The sequence below is a fragment of the Lytechinus variegatus genome, chromosome 7 (assembly GCF_018143015.1).
Source record: "Lytechinus variegatus isolate NC3 chromosome 7, Lvar_3.0, whole genome shotgun sequence".
Taxonomy (NCBI): domain Eukaryota; kingdom Metazoa; phylum Echinodermata; class Echinoidea; order Temnopleuroida; family Toxopneustidae; genus Lytechinus; species Lytechinus variegatus.
In genome coordinates, this window is record NC_054746.1 from 19648227 (window position 1) to 19671259 (window position 23033).

A 23033-nucleotide genomic window follows, 5' to 3' on the forward strand; every position below is an offset into this window, starting at 1 on the left:
AAAACTCACAGACCTTGAAAAAGCGTGTATAGATATGATGATATTGCATAAAAACAGAATCTCAAACAATAAGCACCCCAAAAAACGAAACATAACACAACACACATAAGATGGGGAACAAATCTAAGTTTTTGCAATGGTGAATTAGTAAATGGTCCTCTCTTAGGACTTTTTGTAATTCACTGAATTAGTTTTGATTTTCATATAGAAATCTTCTCCCATCATTTCGTGCATGTTTTTATGCTCCTTAAAGCATGACAGAAATTGATATCAGTACTGGGCTAACAGACCGTGCATCTCTTAGATTGGGGGGAATAATTTCTTTGTTTAAATCCTATGATTTCTTTTTAAGCCATCCTATTTTTCTTTAAAATTTTTTAAAACCATACCCCCCCCACAAAAATCATCATTTTTGCAAATTGAAAAAAAAAACTTTCTAGGTAGAAAATCCTATTCAATATCACTTTCCCACTTAAAATTCATAAAAATTGGCAGCTCTGAATACTGTTTTAATGAAAAATAAAGTCAGTTTACCATGTCAAATTTGTAATCTGCATAGAGCAACAATGAACTGCATCACTGTTTATATTCATTATTTTTTATGTTTGAAACTGGCACTTCAACATAGTCATAAATGCCATTCACCAGTTGCTGAAATCAGAGACCAGTAAAAATAAGTGTGTCGTGTACAAATGACTACCGGTATCTAGAAAGGGCTTGTATAGACAAAAAGAGCAATTTCTTATTGCCTGAAAATAACTTTGCAAGGGCTTAAATTCATGCTTATGCCTGACATATGGCAACCCTGAGTTACATGTATTCATACAAAAAATTTCAGATACACATAATGGATAAATATTATGATTCATCACACAAGTTCATCAAAATGGCAGGTAATTTTTCAAGTGAATATCACATTTTGACATTTACATTGTTACTCTTTTGAATATCTTGTATTTAAATCCTTGACAACGGTTCCATGACATTTGCTCTGGCGATAATTGCTCTGCCATAAATAAATCCTACACACTAATGGAATGACCAAATCCAAACCTAGATTTAACTCTATACCTTATCCTAAACCTAACCTTAAACTTAGTTTAAAATCCCTATTGAAACCAAACACTATTTCTTAGACAAAATAAAGCCCAGAGCAATTGTCGCAGGAATAAATATTGTGTCACCTTGACAAAATGTACCTGTTACCCAGAACACTATTTTCATAAAACTAGTGTCAAAGGTCATGTCCTCTTGCTGATCTACTGTGCTCTCTCTTTGATGGTGGACTACTTATGAAATTCTTGGACTCGTCTAGCTGCTGATGGAGTTGGGCTACTGTACTCTGATATCTAAAGGAAAAAAGCAGAAAAATGAAATATTGGATCGCAAATCAATCACAGGTTGCTCACATTTTATTCACCATTAAGATTTTATTTAGTCAAATTTTATTCACAAATTTATAGAGGATTTCCTTCAAGATCTCAGTATATCATTTAATTTGCATGTTTTTCTGAAAACCTGTACTGACCGCACAGAAATAATGTCAGCCCTAACAATGCGCTAACAGAGGCCCTGTTAGGCTAACAACGTTTCCTTGCGGCCGGCATTGATGTATAGGAACCACAAAGTGACAGACAAACAAATATATAAACAAACAAACATAGTCAAAGAATAAAACAAATCTAGGAAGAAAGAAACATAAATAAAATGCATTGGAAATAAACCTATTCTCACCTATTGTATTTTTCCTCAATACGCTGCCTTTCTTTATCAAGTTCCTACAAGCAAAGCACAATAAATGGTATGAAACACAAAAAAGATCATGCATTTAACTGTTAATGATTGCAACACATAATTGTCAAATAACTAATCAGAAATCCAGAAAGTGAAGAGCAAAATTAGTTTTAAAAAACAATGCATAAACTTTGAACAATGTTAGTCAAGCATTCTGTATTAGAAACTCTGAGCAAAATGTATGTTGTGTTTAGGACATGCATGTAGAAGAATGAGGCAAATAGATACAAAGGACCATATTCTGAAGTCAGGTTTAACTTAGACCATGGTCTAATTCTGTGCTAAAATTATGGGAAGCCAAAAGTGTCAAAATTTTTATTAAGTTGTATGTTTCTTAAAATTTACTGTGCTCTTTCCTGATTCTTCAATAGTGAAGACAATCATCTATTTATGCTTCTTAGACAATTATGAATGATTTGAGAGCCAAATGAGCTGAAATATTATATCTCTACAGTTTGTGATTTATGTAACAATGATTTATGTAACATACTTTAACCACAACTTTAAACCTGAGTTTAAGTTAAATTTGACTTCAGAATATGGGCCGGCCAAAGAGATAGACAACAGATGAGATGACCATAACTTACCTTCAGTCTATCAAACTCTGAGTAGGAGGATGAAGAAGGACGAGGTGGAGGGGGTAAATGATCTGGCTCCGTCAATTGCTCAATAGATCTATCCAGAATCTTAGCTCCCTAAAATAAAAGGCAGAGTACATTATGTTCATCTTTTTATGTGTTACTTACATGCTTAATGAACAGAATTTGCACAATTATATCTAAATCAAGGGTTAAAGTAAGAATCAATAGAGTTTTGTTAATATATTGCAATCTGTGCCATTGGGTGATTTCAAGTCTGGTGTTGGCCTTGGTGTTGAAATTTGAATTGCTTCCCTTAGTTCCAAAACTTATTCAGAGTCTGTAAAACTGATCCAGACCACATTACTGACATCTCAACAACTAGTGAGTGACTTTTCAGGACCAACTTCATTTTATGTTTGGTGTTGTAATCATGTAAAAATTGACTTAACACCAACACCAAAAGGTCAACACTGAACTTGAAATCACCCATTGATCTGTCTGTATGAGTTGAGTACACATGGCATGTCTGTCGTATATTTCACGTGTAAAGGAGGGATCAAATAATGTGGTTGAGATGCAAGTTCTACCTCACCTCTCTGATATGTTCTTCCATGTTATCTACTTGCTTCTCCAATGATTTCACTGTATGGACTCTCTCAAGGTTCTGTAATTGCAAATCTGGAAAAAAAGAAGTATAATTAAAGAAAAGTCTTGTTGTCTTAGCCACACAGCACAATTTCCACTAATGTATAAGTCAAAGGGATGCATGTATTTATAATACATCTGTTCTCTCAGCGGAATACATATCAGCAAATTATGAAAAAATCCTTCTCCATTTGTCCGAGATGACAATAGAATTTAATGATTAGGCTTCTAGATAAATTCAAATGATAAATCGAACAAGAAAAGACATGGATGCATTTCTGAACAAGCAATATCTTTCAGTTTCTTTACCTTGCTTCTCATACTGCAGATCTCGTATCATGTCCTCTGTTCTGCCTAACTGTGTCTCATAAACGTACTTATCAGACAGGTAATCTCTCTGGAGGTCGGTCAGCTCTGACCGGCTACGATTGAGGTTCGTTTTAAGTCTCTTCCGACGGTCGGCCTGTTTACGTACTTCCTGCTGTAGCCAGTGCAGCTTGCTCTGTGAATGGAGGCGTACAGAGAAAAAGAATAGAAAAGCAATGAATAACAACATTGTGCAAGATGTGTGAATTGTACTGATCAGGACATACCAGCATTTTTTATAAATAGGTATTATTTCCTTTTAAGTGTTTGTCAAGTTCTCTGCATTGGAAGAAGGATGAGGGAGCTAGAGGGATGGAATTGCCATTGTCATATGTGTGTTGCCGACATCAATCAGTAAATGTAAATATATGGTGCTTTCTGATCAAAACCTACAATGGAATGGTGGTCTGATGGTGCTATTTCTAGACACATCTTGCACAAAGTAGTATATGAATATTATCATCTTTTACCTGAATCAGTAGGAAAAAGTATCCATTAATAAAATTCTGAGCCAGGCTTAAATCCCTGTTTAGGGTCCAAAAATCCAAAATGCGAAGTATATAGAGGACATAAAATTACTCTACACTTTATTAGTTTGAGTGCCTTCCAAGAGATGAAGATCTACAGTACTCATGTGACCCCCCCCAGTCTGCAGGCCGCCCTTTGGTTTCCGTGCAATGTGCATGATGCAGAGTCTGAAGAAGTGAGACTAGAATCACTATATACAGTGGCTGCCAATACAAGACAGATAGTTTGGAGTCTAGTCTTCACTCCAGACATGGTACAATTGGTTATAGTGTCAAATTTAAGTCTGTGCTTGTAGACTACCACCACCCAGCCCCATCTGTTACCTTGAGATCAGCAAGCAGGGCATCTGGAGAGCCATGGGATCTTGAGAACGGTAAGGGCGCATGGTCATCATCATCATCATCACCATTCTCCGTGACCAAACCAACAAGGATGTCTACCTCCCTGACCACACCCCTGATATCATTCTCACGGTCAGTTCGGAGGTTCTGGATGGCTAGCTCAGCTCTCTGTAAATGCTTCTCTAACGCCGAGGATCTGTACATAGGTCAATAACATGAAAATTAAAGGTGAGTTGCAATAAATTTATAGTGGATTGCAAATGAATTGTATGTCCAATACATACATTCCAATTACTTACAGGTCTGCTTCTTGCAACATGAAGCATAAGTTAGAACTAATTAATCAATTACAAGTCGAGCAATCACTTGCATCTTTGCAATAATCATGACTTGCAGGTCTGCTTAATGAAAAGTGAAGCACAAGTTAAAATTGATCTCTCAATTAATGGTCATTTATTTCCTTGAAACCTCTATCGCATCACATTCTTGAACACTGAAATTGAATCAAAAGGGTAAAATTAGATTAACAAGACATGAAAATATAGATAAAATTGAAGCAATATAAATTGAATGAATTTACAAATTTATTATTGCCTTCAAAATGAAGCATTTAATTAATAGAGTTGACATTCCTAGCATTCCAAGGATATTCTACCAACCTGTTATCCCCGACCTCCACAAGCTGGGCTTGCTCCTCAAACCCAGCTCTGATCCTGTCAAAGTTTCTCCTCAGTTTGAGGTTCTCATCGTCGAGGTGATGAATCTCTCCCCGCATCTTCTCCATCTCACTGACTCCTCTCTCCACCTGACGACGGAGGGACTTTGTCAATGATCTCGCCTCCGCTGATTCAATCTATTGAAAACATGAATCACAAATCTACATTTGGCACTTTTTCATCCAAGTGAGGTAAATAGGTACCCAGTAGGAAATTATTCCTTGAACAGCTATGCACTTTATTGTAGTTGCCGAGCTATAGCCAAAAAAAAAACGATGTGTATCAATAATATTTGTATTTAGGCCCATCTAAAGCTTTGGGTAAAAAAAAAATGTTAACGATACTAAAGTATCATAATACAATCCCATCTTACAAAAGTGACCAGGGAATTCTTTTCAGCTATTGATTCTTTGTGAAAATTCGAATTTTAGTCTATTTGATACCTAGAAATCCCTCTCTCTGAATATCAGAATACACATAAAAGACCACATCGTGAAATAGTCAGCCTATCCAAGATCTGAGAAATATATCAACTATAATTTCATATCTTCCACACCACGGTGGTTTTAAGACATTAACATTCATATTATGTAATAATGATCTGTAACAGGGATAACACATTGAAGGGATTTAGCATAACTTATAAATGTTGCAATTTCTCATTATTATGAAAAAAGAAGAAGTTATTTTGGTGTAATCTAAAAGAAAAGTAGAAATAAGCTCACCTTGAGAGCCTGGATCTCCGCTTCTGACTCGGCTTTTTCACACTTCATTTTCCGCATCAGATCATGAGCCACCTTCCCTTCATTAACCTGTCAAATATTAAATTTACATAATATAAATCTTATACTAAAACTTTAAAAAAAGAAGAAAATTTTGTGTTTTTTATGGATTTCCCTTTTGTCTCAAGTTGTATGAATGAAAACAATCAGGAGTCAGCGTCATCTAAAATTTATTATTTTCTAGAACAAGGAATCCGTGAAATAAGAATAATTTCATGGATTATAGAAAAAAAAAAAAAGCGGATAAGGAAAGAAATTATATGAGAATAATCATTGTTTATCCATTTCAAGATCTAAGTTTTCCACATGATGCAAAGCAATACAGTATCAAAATGCAAATGAAATAGTACCAGAAAGTAATGTGGTACAAACATTCACATAATGAATGAGGAAATAAATAAGTCTGCAACAAAGACAGCAATATTATGATAAGAGCCATTCAGCAAATCAATTTACCTAAATCCTAGATCAAATTATGGTGTAAATGCATGGCTTTGTGTAATTTTCATTTTCTTAAAAAACAAATAGCAGCATTATATTACCTTTGCTGTTTCCATTTCAGTGTGTAGCTTCTCTGTCAGGGCTGCATTGAAATCTTGGACCTATGATAAAAAGGACATTGGGCAAATCATTTTCATGAAATGTTCCATAATTTCTCAAACAAAAATAAGACCTCAATTTCATTCAGATGTTTCATAAGAGCTTGCTGCAAAAGGAAAGTGAAATCATGATCTTGATCGTTCAAGTAGCATTTTTACCAAGGTAACCATAATTGAAGGCAATGTGAAACAGTGCTCGGTGAGATAAGGCAACAGTATGCAGCTTGGGGGGGAAAAGAGTTAAATTCATTTTCCTAGATACATGGAATGATCATCAAGAGTATTACATGTATAAGTAAATAATTTTACACCCAACACAGAAAATCTACTGCAAATTGTCAGCTAAATGGATGCTAAATCAAGAAAAAATTTGAAAAAAAATAATTTGTTACAATACTACGGTCTACAAGACTGAACACAACATGCACCTCACATAAAGTTCTTTCGACAATATCATTTCCCAATTCAAACATATATTGCAAATGTATTCACAATAGACTCTTTAAGGTGAAACACATCAATGGAACTGCATGGATCACTTGTACACATCACTAAATACACATCTAGAAATCAAATGAACACACATTCAAGACTGGAGCTATCTGAAACAGAAATATCAGTATTCTGATCACACAGTTTCAAATCTTATACTCCATGCTAAAAGCAAACAGCAATCATTCATGATGTTGAAAAAAAAAACATATTGGATGACATATAGTATCATTCTTATGCCTATAAATGTCATCTTAAAAGAACCAACAGTCAAGATTCTCCTTCTGCACACTAGCATTATTCTTTTGAAGAAGTGTAGGAATATATCACATTAAAATCAACTGTGAAATGTTTATTCATGGAGTTCTTCTTCCTCTACACCAAACAAATCCCATAAAATAAATAAAATAATAAATCCTCACTTGACAACAATAGTGCAGTAAAGCTGACCTCAACAGTGATTCACTTACTTTGTTGCACCTAAATCTGCAATCAATAGTAACTTACATGTATTCTGCACATGAAAAATACGGTCAACAAGAATCCAAAGCCTGTGCGGATCTGATTTTGCTTATTGAAATAATTTGATGAAAAATACCCAAATCAGTAAATAAATTGTAATATAACTTCCCAACAAAAACAATTGAGAATTAAAAGGTCAAGAAGTATTTTGATCTCGTGGGGTATATTTGTGTCAACAATAACCTGTGTATGAAATTTGGTAAAATGGATAGGCCTATAGTACCATAGTTGAGATTGTTCTATGCAATAAGCAATCACCTCTACTTTTAAGATTTTGCATTTCTTAATTGTATATTCTGAAAACTACTAGATTGATTGTGAATTGAAATGAAATTTATTACAGTTAATTTTTCCTCTTGTATAAAAACAACAAAAATATAATAATGTACACAACATTTTTTTCTAGTTTGAAGTGAGTGCTTAATGTTTATTTTTATATCATTGCAATTGCAAATGTGGATATAAAGATCACATATTTTCGAGTCTTGATGTCCATACCTCTTGAAACTTTTTATCCAACTTTTTGAGGTCCTGCTTGATGTTTTGTTTCTCATCTTCAGCAACGGCAAGCTGTCTTTCTACTTCCTTTTTCCGAGTGTTCAGGTCAGATACCTGAGAGGTTAGTTCAGCATTCTGCTTGGTAATGTCACGCAATTCTTTCTGAAATTGAAAAGCGAGGGAGATATTGCTGTTGGGGTGACAAAAACCACTTTATTAAAAAAGAAAAAAAAATGTTTGGGAGAATGGAAAAAGGCGGCTGGCCTATAATCGGCAGAAGAAATTATGAATAAATCTTGAATTTCTTTGAAAGATATATTTTCTTTCCGTGGGACAAATTGTCGAGCAATGTTAAACATGTATTGTCTATCCAAGTACCTAATGAACAGAAATCATGTGACAACCGGAAGTTTTCATATTTTTCGCATACGGGCCTTAAAATCATCATCAAAACACAGCGCAGACTCATTGTAATGCCCAATGATGATGGGTGTACCCTGCCAAAATGCTGCAGAAATATTTCAAAGCATTTCAGATTTTTATTCATATTTTACTCCAGCTGTTCGAGCTTGGACCGTATAAAACATACAATCTGCATGACTTTTAAAACTCATTACATTCAAGTAAATTTTATCTTATTTTAGGCTCCCCTGTGTGTTCCAGGACATTTGCTCCAGCGACAATTGCTCCGCTGCAAAGTCCACACATTAACGGAATGGCCAACTTCAACCTCTATCTTAAACCTAACATAAACCCTATAGCAACATTTAACCTAACTCTATAGATTTAGTTACCAATAAGCACAACTGATAAACAAAATAAGGTCACCTGTATTCTCTGATTCTGCCCTTGAGCATCATGTAACATGGCTTTAGCTGAATCAAGCTGCTGTTCCACTTTCAGCTTTTCATTGCTGACCATCATAAGTCTTGATTGTTCTCCATTTAACTCTCCCTCCAACTGAAATCGAAATGTTGATAAGGAAAATGATAAAAATCATGATGATGATGATGACAAACATAATGATCAGGGTTCAGAGCTTTTCATGAAATTAAAATTCCCAATTTTTCCCAGATGAAGTTTAAAAATTCTGTGACAGCTATTGAACCCCATTCCCAATTTTGTGTGTTTACTAAATTGTTGCAGTGAATTACATGTATTTTTCAGTATAAAACAATAATGTAAAACTAATTAGTACCACCATAACCAGTCATTCAATTGAAGTTGTTTTGATATGCAACAAAGCAACAAAATACATGTGTAACAGAGTCTGACTGACTACCGTGCTTTTGACTTCTGGGCTGATCAAAATTTCCTGATTTTTCCCACATTTGAGGCATTTTCCCCTGATTTGAGGTATTTTTAAAATCAAATTCCCTGATTTTTCCCTGACAGGAAAAAGTAAAATAATTTTCCCTGATAGGCTGAGAACCCTGATGATGATGATGATAATGAATATTATTATAAAGTGGTGTAGAAGAGCGAGACTTGAGACTTACCCGGTAGTTCATTATGACATAATTGAGTTTCATTGTGTTCAATGCTGCGCATCACATTGCTTTCATTGATGGACGCGTTATATATTTCGCACTAGACTGTTGAATATGGTCTCATACTCAACGGGAAGTTTTGTATAGGAGCTTATGGATATTTGTTGGATTTAGTTTTTTTAGGGATACGCTCTGGCATTGAACGGGCAATTGATGCATTTTTAATGCATCAGTAAAGCACTCTATATAGATGATAATGGATTATGTTACTGGAACAAAAGTGAATATGTTTGAAGATAAATTTTATTTCAAAATGGTCATGACACTTACTTGCAAAGTAAACTGTCTCATAGTGAATGGAAAATATTGATTATAAAGCACTTAGGTAATTGTATATGCAAAAACTCAAATACAGAGCACACAGAATTGCATGTATAGGACTACACACAAAATATTAAGTCTGAACACTACAGTAATTTCCTTTGCAGTGTAACTTTTATTGCAATATTCTTCCTAACTGGTATGAAACAAATATTAAAACTTGCTAATGATTGCTTTCACTTTTTCTACAATAGGACTTTTCTGTATATAATACTGACCCTGTCTGTTAGATTCCTATTGTCCCTGAGTTCTTGGTCTAGTTTCATACAGGAAGACTTCAGTTCATTCACCTCAATGTCCTTTAACCTCAGCTGTTCATCTTGCCTCGCTAACTTTTCCTACAAGAAAAATATCAAACTATTTTAGTTAAAGTCCTATAAAAACAAGGAGAAAGTACAATTTATGATGAAGAAGGAGGAAAGACAAAAGAGAATGAGAAGAAGAAGGGAGGAGAAAAACAAGAAAAAAATTCGGAAGAAAAAACAAGAAAATAAGAATGATAAAAAAAAATCAACCCAACCTTACCAAGATGTCTGCAATTTCCCTTTGTAGATTTTCCATCCGGTGGGTCATGTTTGTTTTGTGCATATTTAGCGTCTCATTTTCTTTCAGCAATTCCTCTGCTCTTTCTTGGTGTTGGGATGAGCTAAGCCTGCTGGATTCATGATCTCTCTCCAACTTCCTACATTTTGATTTCAGGCTATTACAAAAAATAAATGATAAATAGATTTAGTAGCAAGCACTAAATACAATTGATCATAATTGATTTCATCTTTTTCTTACAGGACCTTGGCTGGCTGAGAGCAGATTTATCCTAGTGTTTGCTCTTTAAATCCTTTTTAAAGAGACCTCCTTCAACATGTCTTTAAAAGGTCTCATGTGCTTATCCTTTCATCTCTCCTTGGTTCTCTAAAAGCAAGAAGTCACTCTCCTTGGTCCTCCTCTTTTCCTCTCCCTACTTCCACCTCTCCAAATTTTTAACCTCACACTCTTCAAGTTATAACTATCCATCACTCTCCTTAATCTCTCTCTCTCACACTCTTTCTATCTTCTGTCACATATCTGCCATCCTCCCCCAACCTTCCATCAAGCTAACCACTCACTGTTTCACCATATCAAGTAGCTTCCTCTGCCTGTCTTCCGTCTTTCCTTGGTTCTCTGTCAGCAATCTCTCACTCTCTCTGGCCCTCTTGATGCTAGCCTCGCTCTCACTGCTTTTCAGTCTCAGCCTCTCCTCCAGGTCTCGTAGCTGGTCCAGGGCCTGTCGGCGTTGGTGCTCACTTTCTGCTAGACTATCTGTGGCATCCTTCAACTGGGCTAGCAATTTTCCTTGCTTCCTATCCTTCCCATCTAGTTCTTGGTTGAGAGTCTAAAAATGAATGAATTTATTATCCAATGCAATGATAATACCAATTTACAAGTTTACAGCCAATCAGTTACAAATACATCGAAAAGCAGGGATAATAGGAACCAGAAAATAGCATGAATGCTAGTCAAGTCTGGCCCCTTCTAGTCTAGATAGATAGAAACATGTTTTTAAGAATGAAAAATCGTGAGTCTACCAATATACTCTAGAAATGACTACATAACAAAAGTTAACAGTGTTTAGATATGAAAGATATCTAGATGATAACAAAATCACCATAAAGATGGTGTCAAAATTCATTATTCCAACAGATGTTCGACAACAGCTTTACGAAAACTTGATCTTGATGGTTTCATTCTGATTTTGATTGGTAGATCATTCCAATAATTTGTGCTGACAAAATAAAAGAAAGAAAAAGAAAAAATTGTGCTGGACTCAAAGGAATAATATTCATAAAGGCATCTGCAATCATGTCACGACTAGATCACTTGTTTCAAAACTTTAGCCAATGTGGTAGGTTTAATGTTTTTTATGATGTCCTCAGCCTTGTAACACAGATAATTGGTTTCATATTCAAACAATCCTGATATCATACTTTTTGAACTCCTTGAGCATTGAGACTTAGAGCCATACCAATTTGTGTGTGATTGCAGATCCTGTGTGTAACATGACCAGAGGCCCGTTTCGTAGAGAGTTACAACTGTTGTAACTTTGCCATTATGGCAACTACAATGGAAACCTTGATTGTGATTGGCTGCTGAGCCCCAATTCCATGGTAGTTGCCATTATGGCAAAGTTACAACAGTAGTAACTCTTTATGAAACAGGCCGCAAATCATTACATTAAATGATATAAAGTATATAACTTGGTTATTCTTTGCTAAAATCTTTGTTGATATTTGTTATGTGTTTCTGCTTTTATTAAAACAAACTTTACAAAAAGGTGAAAGTTACCTTAGCAATGCATTTGAATAGGTAGAAGTACTTACATCAATATGTTCAGATAACTGTTCATTCTGTCTTCTACTTCTGTCCAGCTCTTTCCTCTGTTCATCATACTCCCTTAGACTACTGGCTTGGCTCAGCTGGGCTCTTAAACTATGAATCTCCCTTTCCAATTTACTCCTTTCTCTAATATCATCTCCATCTGAACGTAGGTACAATGAAAACGAGCAAAAATGATCAGAAAATGGAAGTAGAAAGACAGCTTGCTGTTTCTACCTCCATCTCTTTCTTTCGGGTCAGTCTAGATGCATCTTTCTATTTCTCCACTGCAGTCTCTCTGTGTTTTCTTAGCCTTTCTTCCATCCCTCCTCTCTTCCATTTTCTCTGTTTCTCTTTCAGCTTGTGCCTCTCCCTCTATCTCTTTCTATCACACATTTCAAACATCCTCTCTCTTGCTTTGTTCTATAAACCCAAGCCAGTATAACAAGTAACTATCAAAAAACATAAAGAAAAGCGAAATTCATGCTTCAAATGCTAAGTTGGGAAATGAATTAAGAGCATCGTCAAAAAACAGTCTTATTTCGATTTATGAAAGGCATTTGTAGGATACATGGACATCCCTGTACATTCCATGCTTCTTTCATTTCAATTTAATACAAACTACTGCCATTCATTCCCATTACCTTCGTGAACCCTCTGTTGCCTCTCTCTCCTGGGCACAGGATAGTCGTCTTCATGGAATGAGTTCCTCATCTGCGTCAGCTGGCTCTTGAGATGGTGTCTGTCTTCATCAGAGCGAGCGAGATCCTTCCGTAGCGATTCCATCTACAGGGAAATCAAATGCATTAACTTGTTGTGAATCAAAGGCCTGAGATTTAAGCTGGACCATTTTCCAACTGGTTGCCAAGCATGTTGAGCGCCTCACTTCAGTTCATAAAAGCATTTGTTTTCTAACATATTGATCAAAGAATGGTCACATATTGTTGTACAGTATCAGTTAGGATTAATTGGGAAAATGGTATTTATAATAATTTCACACTGAAAAAAAGGGCATATAATGGCTTGCAACGGGTACACATTGTATACACATATGACATTGTAAAATTAGGATTGCAGGCACTGAACAGATGGACAAGAATGCACACCAAGATATCTTACATGTTGCTGTAGAACGGATGAGCTTCCATGTGATTGGTCAAGTTTTCTCTTGGTACTCTCCAGCTCCGATGCCATCTTCTGTTTCTCAGCCTCCACCTGAACCAGCCTTGATCTTAGCTCCCGATCCTCCTCACGACTCACATTCAGTAGCGTCTTTATCATAGTCAGAAATAGGATGGAAACAAGGAGGCAATTATCATTTCTATTCTGTACATGTATTGTACATTGCACAGACATTTTAGGGAATAAGCAATCATGAACCTAAAATAAAGGATCTCTATACCCACAAGAAAAAAAAACAATGTTTTAAAGTCCTCACCATCCATCCAGCATTATCATTTTCCTGGTGGGTGTTCAAGAAAGCTGTTCGTAAAGTTACGAACAACTTTACGCACGACTGGAACATGTTCTTAGGTCATAATTCAATTACATAGGGATATCACATAGCACAAGAAGGGGTCACCAGTCGTACGTAAAGTCATTCGTATCTTACGAACAGCTTTATGAAACTGGCCCCTGGTCTATAAACCATACCCAACACCAACTTCTATCCTTTCCTGACCTTGGTGGTAATGAGATGTGGTTGTGAGACAAAAGCTGGTAAAGAGAGAGATCTGTTGTGTGTTAACAATGGTTTGCCCCTACAATCCATTGTCAGATCAGGAGTCCTTAACACAAAACTTAGCAATGATCGTAGAGCATTTTTCTACAAATGATTCCACTGACCACAATGTACAATCAATCGTAAAAATCAAGTGTATGATTGATTGCTAACCTTTGTGTTATGGGACCCAGGGGAGGGTGTCAATGACTAATTTGTTTTGAGTCATTCGGATCAAAATATTTCAGTAGCTTACAACAGTTGTCAGTGAAAATCAGTTTTTTTGGTCTATTAATAAAATGTGAAAAACAAATCCCCTATTGTGACTGAAAAAAATATACTGTAATTCCATGGCCCCTATCTTTTCCCACTCCTCTCTCTCTGTTTTTCTTCCTGCACTTGACAAATGTATTCTACCTTTTTTTTCTTCCCACTCTTTAAATTTGTTTACTACTTTTACCTTCTTTCATCACAGCATGGCTAACATAGCTTGTTGACCATCTTGTAACACATCAATGGGTATCCCCCTCCCCTCATTTTTGCTTCTCATCTCAATACATGTTACTAAATTACCTTGGTTAAAAGTTCATGGTCATCATTTCAAAGAGTATGGGAGTCTATAAAAAGGGTTGACCAAATACTTTTCCTCCTCTTTCTTCGTACGCTCTTCTTTCATGTCTTTCTTTCTCCAACTCAATTAAACATTTCTTAGAGTTGCATTTGATTTCATCATTGCATACCTCTCTTATCTCTTTTTTGATAGAATCTCTGTCATCTGTGCTCTTGAATTTCCTAGAAACTGATTCACGTTGCAACCGTAGCTCCTCCTGTAGATCTCTCAGACGCTTCTCAACTCTCTCTGATGGCTGGGGGGGGGGGGAAGAAATATCTCTATTTAAAACTGTAATTCCACCATCTAAGGTTACTTTGTCAGTTAGTATTTCAGTTTTATTTGAAAAACCTCATTTATTTTCATGTCCATGCTATCATAACTAAAACTGTAAGAACTGCAAGTATAAAAGCCCTGATACATTTTTGCTTTGCTTGTCTTACATTACTCATGGATTCAAATTAATGTAAAGCTCAACTGCCAGTTGGACCCCACACATTTTGAGGCATTGGCATTAAAGGATAGCTACATGGAATAGATCCTCATATTCTAGCATAATGTAAAACAGCAACACATCTGCACAAATGGCATACACAAATGGGGTACATGAATTGTTGAGAAAAGTCTGAATTTGATCCGTCAAATAGTTCTATGGTTAACAGGAGAACATCAACAGGTTGATGGGCAGACAACCCCAAAACACAATGCCTCCAGCAACCATTCACGGTGTGTGGAGGCATAAAACTGCGTTAAAAAAATCAAATAAAAAAAACCTTGCTATCCTGCCGCTCTGTCCGCTTCACAGAATCTGAGAGGTCAAGAAGAAGTTTCCTGTTTTCCGACTCGACCTGGTCACGTCGATTTCTCTCGTGACTGAGCTGTTCTGCTAATCTGGCCTGGTCTTGGCCCAAATCCCGGATATCGCGGTGAATCTCATGGACCTGAGTGAATATAAGAAAGAAATGATTTAGAGATGAGGATGATGATTCACAGCGTTTGTATGATGCCGTATATCTGTTTAAAGACATTTAATGAAGCAGACTCCTCAGTCAGAAATACTTAGCATTTGAATGTCAGACAGAAAATGATAGTCTTGAGTGTAGTTTTGAAGTGCTGTTCATTTTACAAAATCAAAATTATGAATGGAGGGAGTCCTGTAGGTAAAGAGTAGTAGAGCAGAATTTGTTGTTCTTGCCGACTGCCTAGGAAGCATGAATACTATTATGATTTTTAGGATCTAACCAGAGAATTGGTGAATTTAGGACCTCTTTTTTATTCTTAATTTACTCCATTTACTCCAAATATAACATTCATAAGAAAGATCTGAAAATGGCTAGCTGACTGGAATAGATGACTTCTCACCTCATCAGCATTTTGACTAAATCGGACAGATGGCCTTGTCTTCCTCTGTAATAAATGAAAAAATGGATATATCATAATACATATGCTAATTAAAAAAAACACTAAAAATCCCTAGTTGTATTGAGTATATCATTCTCAGAAACCAATTGACAACATTAAAACTTATCTTAATTTGTACTGGGCCTTAAGTCGCAAATAGCCACTATATGCTTTCAGTACTGGAAGGGTGCTGTAATAGGCATACAGATCCTGGAATGTAAGTCAACTGAAATTTGTTTCCATAGTAAAATGTGTTGCATGTACAGATGGAAGAAAAAAAATCGAACTTTGTTGAAACAGGAAAAGTAACTCAACTTTAAACCACAAAAATACTCTTAATATTTTCATCTCTCTCTCTTTCTCTGCCTGTCTACAGGTCTCTTTATTGCTCTTTCCCTTTCATTCCCAACCCCTACATACCGTTTGTGTTACAGAAGCTGATCTTCTATGCCTGGAGTCAGATCTTAGTTCACTTGCTGACATAGTGTCAGACTCATGTCTTGTATATCTGTCAGAGCGATCTCTACTCAGTTGGGAATCACGTTGATTGAGGTTTGCCCTCAACTGCACATCAAACAAAAATACAAATACAAAAAAAAGAAATAGAATTGTTTCACATACATTTTCAATCACAAACTGAAATAGTGAAATTTTAGCCTCCTCCTGCTCTTATCTCAATTTAAAATATAACCATTCACCATTAACAATGCAAGCATATATTAGAAACCAAGCACCATTTGCATGTTAATTTCACCAGTAGTAGATCCAGGAGGACACATGTGCCAATGGCAAAACCCATACAGTTTTTTTTAATGGGAAAATGCATTCCATCACCAGTGTTTTTTTGCTTGTCAGTCATTCATGCCCCCCCCCCCACCTTGCCTTGTAAGTTATAGATCCGCCATTTACACACAAAAAAAAATGATAACATTTTCTTTGGGTAAAATATATCCCTAGTGAAATTTCTTTAAATAAATCAAGACTCCAGATTAGTCATATTCACGACAAAGTTATTTCACAGAAGGCAAGACATCCTGAAGAACTCAACAGGAGTAGGAAAACATCCATAGAACTCACAAGTTTGAAAGACCACTCAAAATTTCATTTATGGCTACAAGTATGATTTCAATCAAATTTAGAAAAGGTGGAAACTACAGCCTTTTTTTCTGTTGAAATAACTTCTGTAGGATATCTGTAGCACAGCTTTTCACCACATTCACACCATGCTGGTATAACCATTTGCATAGTTAATCAGTCATAGTGGCTGTCCTAACAGATGACAGAAATTGCTCTCGGGTCTTTTTTATTACAGCGGATTTAAATACTGAGCAGGATTGAGTACTCACAGCCTCACAATCATAGGCCCAATGCTCTTACCACTAGACTACATGACCTACAAATGTAATACTAGACCACACATGTATTGCATCCAGATTAAAGAGAGAACAAACCCTGTCAATTGCATCGGTCTGTTGACTACTGACACTTCTGTACTGTCCTAACAGATCACCAACCTCTTGGAGATTTCTGTTGGTATCCTGAGGATCAATCAAAGAATAAGATGGTGCATCAACAAACAACAGCACATACACGAAAACACTGCAGTTGACCATGTTAAGTTGTTTTTGTTTTGTGAATAAATATTGCAAGGTCAATAATGATGGGCTGGAATTGAAAGAAAAAAATGTTTCATCATATCGAACACTGAAATGATGTGACACTGAGCATTATATGAGAAAAATGCTTAAACTTTCATCAAGTGACATAGCATTTACACAAAGAAGAGTATTTCAATGTGATTGGATTTTTACAAAATATGTACATGTATGTATCATGTCCTAGAACTGAATTATAGACCAAAAATTGCTCATAAACATATTTTCATGTACAAATCCAATGCAAATTGTGTATTTAGCCAAAATTCATAAATGCATCATTATTTCTACTTTTACTGATTAAACTAAATTAATGTTGTCTTGTTTATGATTAGAATTAAGTCTGGTATGATTTCCATCGAAAAAACAACAAAAAAAAAAGTAAAAAAAAAAGAAATACATAAGAAATTAAAAAAACAATAAAATACTTATATAATCGGTCTTGGTACCAGAATGTTTTTCATTCACAATTGTTAGGAATGCTATTAAGAATATTTTCACAAAAAATAGCATTCTAGGAGCTTTATTTAGTGAATCAGAGCAAAAAGTATGACTTCATGAATAAATTAGCATAATTAATTCATATAAAATAAACATATGAATTCAGTGATTATGTCATTCTCTACCATCATGCACATTTTCGTTGTGATCGCACAATCCGCGGCCGAGATCGTAAGGGAGGGCCATAATAGCCCCCCCCCTCCCTGGGTAAAAAAAGAAGAGTTCTTACTCTTAATGAAGATGCCAATGTGTCAACTCTCTCAGCAACGTCAGAATTGGATGAAGGTCTAGAGCGCCCTCTCCTGGCCAGTGGATAACGTCTTGCATTTAGCACACTCCCATTATCTGAAGCACCATAGCCATCACTTTCTGTTGACATCCTTAGCAGTCTGTTGCATGAAATACAGAAAAATCCTACATGTTTGAAGAGGTTTATCCAATTCAAGAAATTGTTTAACGCTGGTAGAAATTTTCTTAACACAATCATGAGAGTCATATTAAACTAATACTTTTGAGGACTTTTTGGTAACTTACTGGCACTTTGGTGCTATAGGCTTCTTCAGACGGCGAGACTGCTGTGATTGGCCAGATACAGGTGTATGTGGTTGTGGAAGCAGCAGATCAAAAATTAATACTTCAACTCCCCACTTTTCTCTTTTGTGCGATTTGCGTGCTGTCACCAAGCGAAAGACAATGAAATCAACATGGCGATGTAAATATGGTGGCAAGTTTTCTCCATCTTTTCATAACATTTTTCTCACTTTTTGAATGAATTCTTGTTTAAAAATGAAATCAATATCATAGAAATGTAGGAAATGAAGTTGTATCCCATGTACATGATTTAGGGCTAGATCTTTTAGAAGGAAAGTAGAAATCTCTGGGGGCGAAACTTTCAGGTTTTTTGGCGGTAAACGCAGATGAATAGGAAGCAATTCCTGGCTCTGTTGAGAGTAAGTAAACGTTACTAAATGATTTTTACTCTCTATTAGGAGCCTCCTGGCTAGGCCAGGGCTAATTTGTATTTATCAAAAAACTAGCCACAACAATACTGACAGCTATTCCCCATGATTCTTGACCGTATCCATGCCCCTAGGCCTAGCTTAGCTGAGTTCCGCCACCTACATGTAACACTAAGGTCAACTTATGATGGTGGTCCCCAAGTCTGCGCACCTAATAATTTGAGTTAAGATTTAACATGAACTTCTTTTTATTTCACAAAATCTTTCAGATAATAATGTTCCTTTATATTATTATAAAGTGTACCAAATATCTCATAAAAATTTGAAAGAAATGTAGGATTTTCTACGAAAAAACTTGGGGCGCTCATTTTCAGATTTAAAAAAAAATGGTATCCCATGTCTGCGCACCCATTCAAAATTCAGGGATTTTGATGAGAAGGGCTGCATTTTGAGGCCGTCACATGGAATGCCCAAAATTGATTATTGGCATTATCGTGAAATTGGGAACCAGTTCCTAATTTCCACAGGACACTTTTTTACAAGACATGACCCACCTAGCTTGCTCACTGCTTCACCGTGCCACAGCTGGCACGCTGATTCTAAATAAATCTAATCCTTCAAGTTCAAAGAGCTTAGATCAGAAAGATTGATTTCGTCCATATATTAGTATAGTATAATTTCGTCGCTGTCTTTTCTCTACTCGCTAAAATGGGAACCAGCATGGAAAAATCTACTCTCGCTGAAATGGGAACCAGCGCATACAACTCTATGGGGAGTTTTCCATAGAGTTGTACGCGCTGGTTCTCATTTCAATGAGTAACTGTTACGAGTGTTAGACTTAGAGTAAACTAGTTTATCCTGTTTATCTAGACTCGCTAAAAATGGGAACCAGCGTGGAAAATTCTCCATAGACATAGTTGTCATGCAGCATGTGTAAAATTTGTGTTCGTTGCGTATCTTCTAAGGCTAGAAATCGTTCAGATACGTGTGTGCACAGACAAGGGGGACTGCACAGACTTGGGGGAACTTGCCATAAATTTAAAAGGCGGCCGACCCGATTCGCTGCCGCGCCGCTGGCCTGGGTTAATCGTATCCGCACCACAAATAAGTGAATAGATGGGGCTGTGGCCTGTGTGTAATTCTGCTTTGCCAACTGCAACCACTAACCAGCTGCTCATTTGTACCTTATTAGTAAATGTATGAAATAATCTACGCTATCTCAAAACTATTGATTTTCTTACCTATTTCGGCAACTCTTATGACAATACCTGAAGACTATGCTATGCTCATGGGTCGAAAAGTAACATTCTTCGTGATTTTCAAAGAAGTGTTTACGTTGAATTCACCGCTTTCTTTTCCACAGATTAAGTCTGAAAGAGCGACTCTGATTGGTTCACCACCTGCTCATAGTCTTTGACAAAGCTGTTCGCTGCGGCTTTTCTTTGAAGAGCGCAGGCTCACTCGACCGAAAAAAAAATAACGGATGCATGCTGTGAAGGCTTGCTTTCAGTTCCAAGTAGGCCTATGATCATGATAATTGTGCACTGAAAATCAGCCCCTTTTCTCTTACAAGTTGAATGCTTCAAATCCAGCTTGAAAGCCACGGTACTAAACCTGTAAAAAAATACACAAAGGGAAATCGGTGAATAAAATCGAGACCGGGAATCGAGAGTAATTTATATCATAGAGAGAGAGAGAGGGGGGGGGGGGGGGGGGTACAAGATATTGAAAGAATGAATGCCTCAAAGCCACACACCGACAACATGTAACATCCCCCTCATAAGCCCACTGAATTTCGAGTACCTGTGAAAATTCAAAAGTCAAGTCCATCCCTGTTGATTTGAATAAAAAGAGAATTAAATCAATCACACTAGGATAAAGCTGAAATTTCATCAAAATCGGATGTAAAATAAGATAGTTGGTGTATGACATTACTCACTGCATTCCTTTTGTTTTTTGTTGATTGAATTAAGCAATATATCATTTTTTTACAGATTTCACAATAAGGACCAATTTGACTGTACCATATAATGCTAATTCCACATTTTTAGGGAGGAATCGTTGTTTCACTTGACAATGAGGAGAAAATTATATTACAGACGAAATAGTGAGTGGATGCATGGCGTCATCGTTCCCCTTATTTACATACCGACCAGGATGTGCACATATTATTGAAATTAAGCGAAATTTTAAATATCTTAACTTTCTTATTTTACATCCGACTTTGATGAAATTTTCAGTGTTGAATTTGATTTAAATCAACTTTTTGTTGGGGTGGACTTGTTCTTTTAACGATGTCACTGCACGGCTCTCCCGGTGGGCTCTACATTTTAGTAGGCCTATATGTGCCGTATCCAAACTTAACACACTTTTCCCTTTTTAATAAAAAAATCACACCTCTGACAATTTACAGGTAATATTAAGCTTATATACCTATACCAGTTTTTGTCGGCAATCGCTCTGTACCTGAGCAATTGACCTATATTATGATAGGCCCTATACATGCAGTTCCACTGATAAAATCATCATACATCAGACAAGGTACTTCTTACTAAATTTATGGACCCGGATTACACTAGATGAGACTGTAAGATGGTCATAAAGGGTACCCCATAATTTTTCTCGCTAATTTCCTCGCGGACATTAGGAGTGTTTCGGGTGGATATTGTCTCAAGCATGGCTTTACAATCTTGAAGAAACCAATCTCGAATGATTTACAACATTGTCATCGTCTGTTTGAATTATATGGCAACGTGAATTTAAAGAAGATGCATAATGATGGTCACCATGAAATAAATCCTGACTTTAATTATTTTAATAGCTTACACGCTTCATTTCCATGCTCTGATATTATACGACATTGTATTTGATTGCGTCCAATTTTAATATAAGTCTTCCACCATAATTTTAATGAAAAACAATCAGTAAATGCATATATGACATCAAAGTCGATTAACAAATACGAAATTCAGTTTGAAAGTCCAGGGGGTCCAGACCTGTATGTCTGTAATTTGTTTTGCTCCTTTTTATGGATCATTAAATCATTTTATCCGATATCCGTATCATCACTGCAATTTTGCCTTCCTCTGTCTCATCGTCATCAACTTCTCTGTCCCCTCCTATATCTATTCACATCTTTAAGAATAATTTTAAACCCATCTTCACTCCTTTTTCGGTAAACGGAGCATTTCGTTGTCATTATTTGATGTTATCAATTGACCATCCTCCCGATTCCCCCTCTCCTCTTCGCTGTCATCACCGACTGTATCCTCATCATCGGCATTGTCTTCCTTCTCCTCAGGATCGTATATAACCCCCCCCCCCCTCCCTCCTCATTGTCACTCATTCTACACCTAACGAAAGTCAACATCTCGAGGGATATCTAATAATGTCAATAATGAAATCATCAGAAATATAGCTTTGTATTTCAATGGTAGCATCATCAAAGGTCCAACTTTGGCTTTGCTGAAAAATAGTGCAAAGTCGCATTTAAAAAGGTGCAACATAGATGCAAAGTTGCAACTTAAAAAATATTTGTACTTTGCAATATAAAAAAAAATTACAATGATTATAAAGTTGCAAAGTTGTACCTAATTTGTAGGTCCCGAGTCATTTCGTTTACCGGGGGGGGGGGGGCGAAGTTGAAAGTGATGGGGGCACAGAAAAAAGGGCACCTTTTCTTTCGAAAAGGGCACTATCCTAACATGACCGTATGTAGAATCTTTTTATTGCTGGGGAGGGGGCAGCACGCATAAACTTTTTTGAAATTAAAACTCAACATCGAAAGAGCGAAGCGACTGAGCTTATCATTGAGACGTTTTTGCATTTTTTAAAGTGCATCTATTAGTGGATTTTGTGAACATCTGCAGTAAAAAAATGAGTTTTCAAAATTTCGGGGGGGGGGGTCAACTGCCCCTTCCCCCCCCTGCTGCGTACGGCTATGATCTAAAAACAAAGAAAAAAATGACTTATCTACCCCATTCATGAAACTTGAGGCACGTAGGATTATTTTTAGTTTTTCATTCAATATGCACTTGCAGAAGGAAGCAGAACGGCGATAAATAAAGAAACCGGGCGCTCATAATCGGGCACGAAAAGAGTAA

At 36.3% G+C, this 23033-nt stretch overlaps 1 protein-coding gene across 1 annotated transcript; it reads right to left on the reverse strand.

Moving 5' to 3' along the window:
• Positions 1-400: 400 nt before the first annotated feature.
• LOC121418675 (centrosomal protein of 128 kDa-like) lies at positions 401-20320 on the reverse strand. Its single transcript, XM_041612658.1, has 24 exons — positions 20172-20320; positions 18201-18360; positions 17267-17353; positions 16236-16379; positions 15777-15821; positions 15188-15355; positions 14545-14670; positions 13204-13356; positions 12729-12870; positions 12090-12247; positions 10839-11104; positions 10261-10435; positions 9954-10073; positions 8693-8824; positions 7865-8026; positions 6296-6355; positions 5697-5783; positions 4915-5108; positions 4238-4451; positions 3330-3522; positions 2968-3053; positions 2382-2489; positions 1735-1778; positions 401-1349 (listed from the first exon to the last, which is right to left on the reverse strand). The coding sequence occupies exons 2-24, from the start codon at positions 18348-18350 to the stop codon at positions 1235-1237; spliced, it is 3129 nt and encodes a 1042-aa protein (XP_041468592.1). The 5' UTR covers positions 18351-18360; positions 20172-20320; the 3' UTR covers positions 401-1234.
• Positions 20321-23033: the final 2713 nt, after the last annotated feature.

Coding starts and splice junctions, on each gene's coding strand:
- LOC121418675 (XM_041612658.1), bottom strand. CDS start 18,350: ATGTCAACAGAAAGTGATGGCTATGGTGCTTCAGATAATGGGAGTGTG. Junction 8,027..8,692: donor GGCAGAATCAGAGAATACAG/GTGACCTTATTT, acceptor TTTCAATTTCAG/AAAGAATTGCGTGACATTAC. Junction 2,490..2,967: donor TGGAAGAACATATCAGAGAG/GTGAGGTAGAAC, acceptor CTTTTATTTTAG/GGAGCTAAGATTCTGGATAG.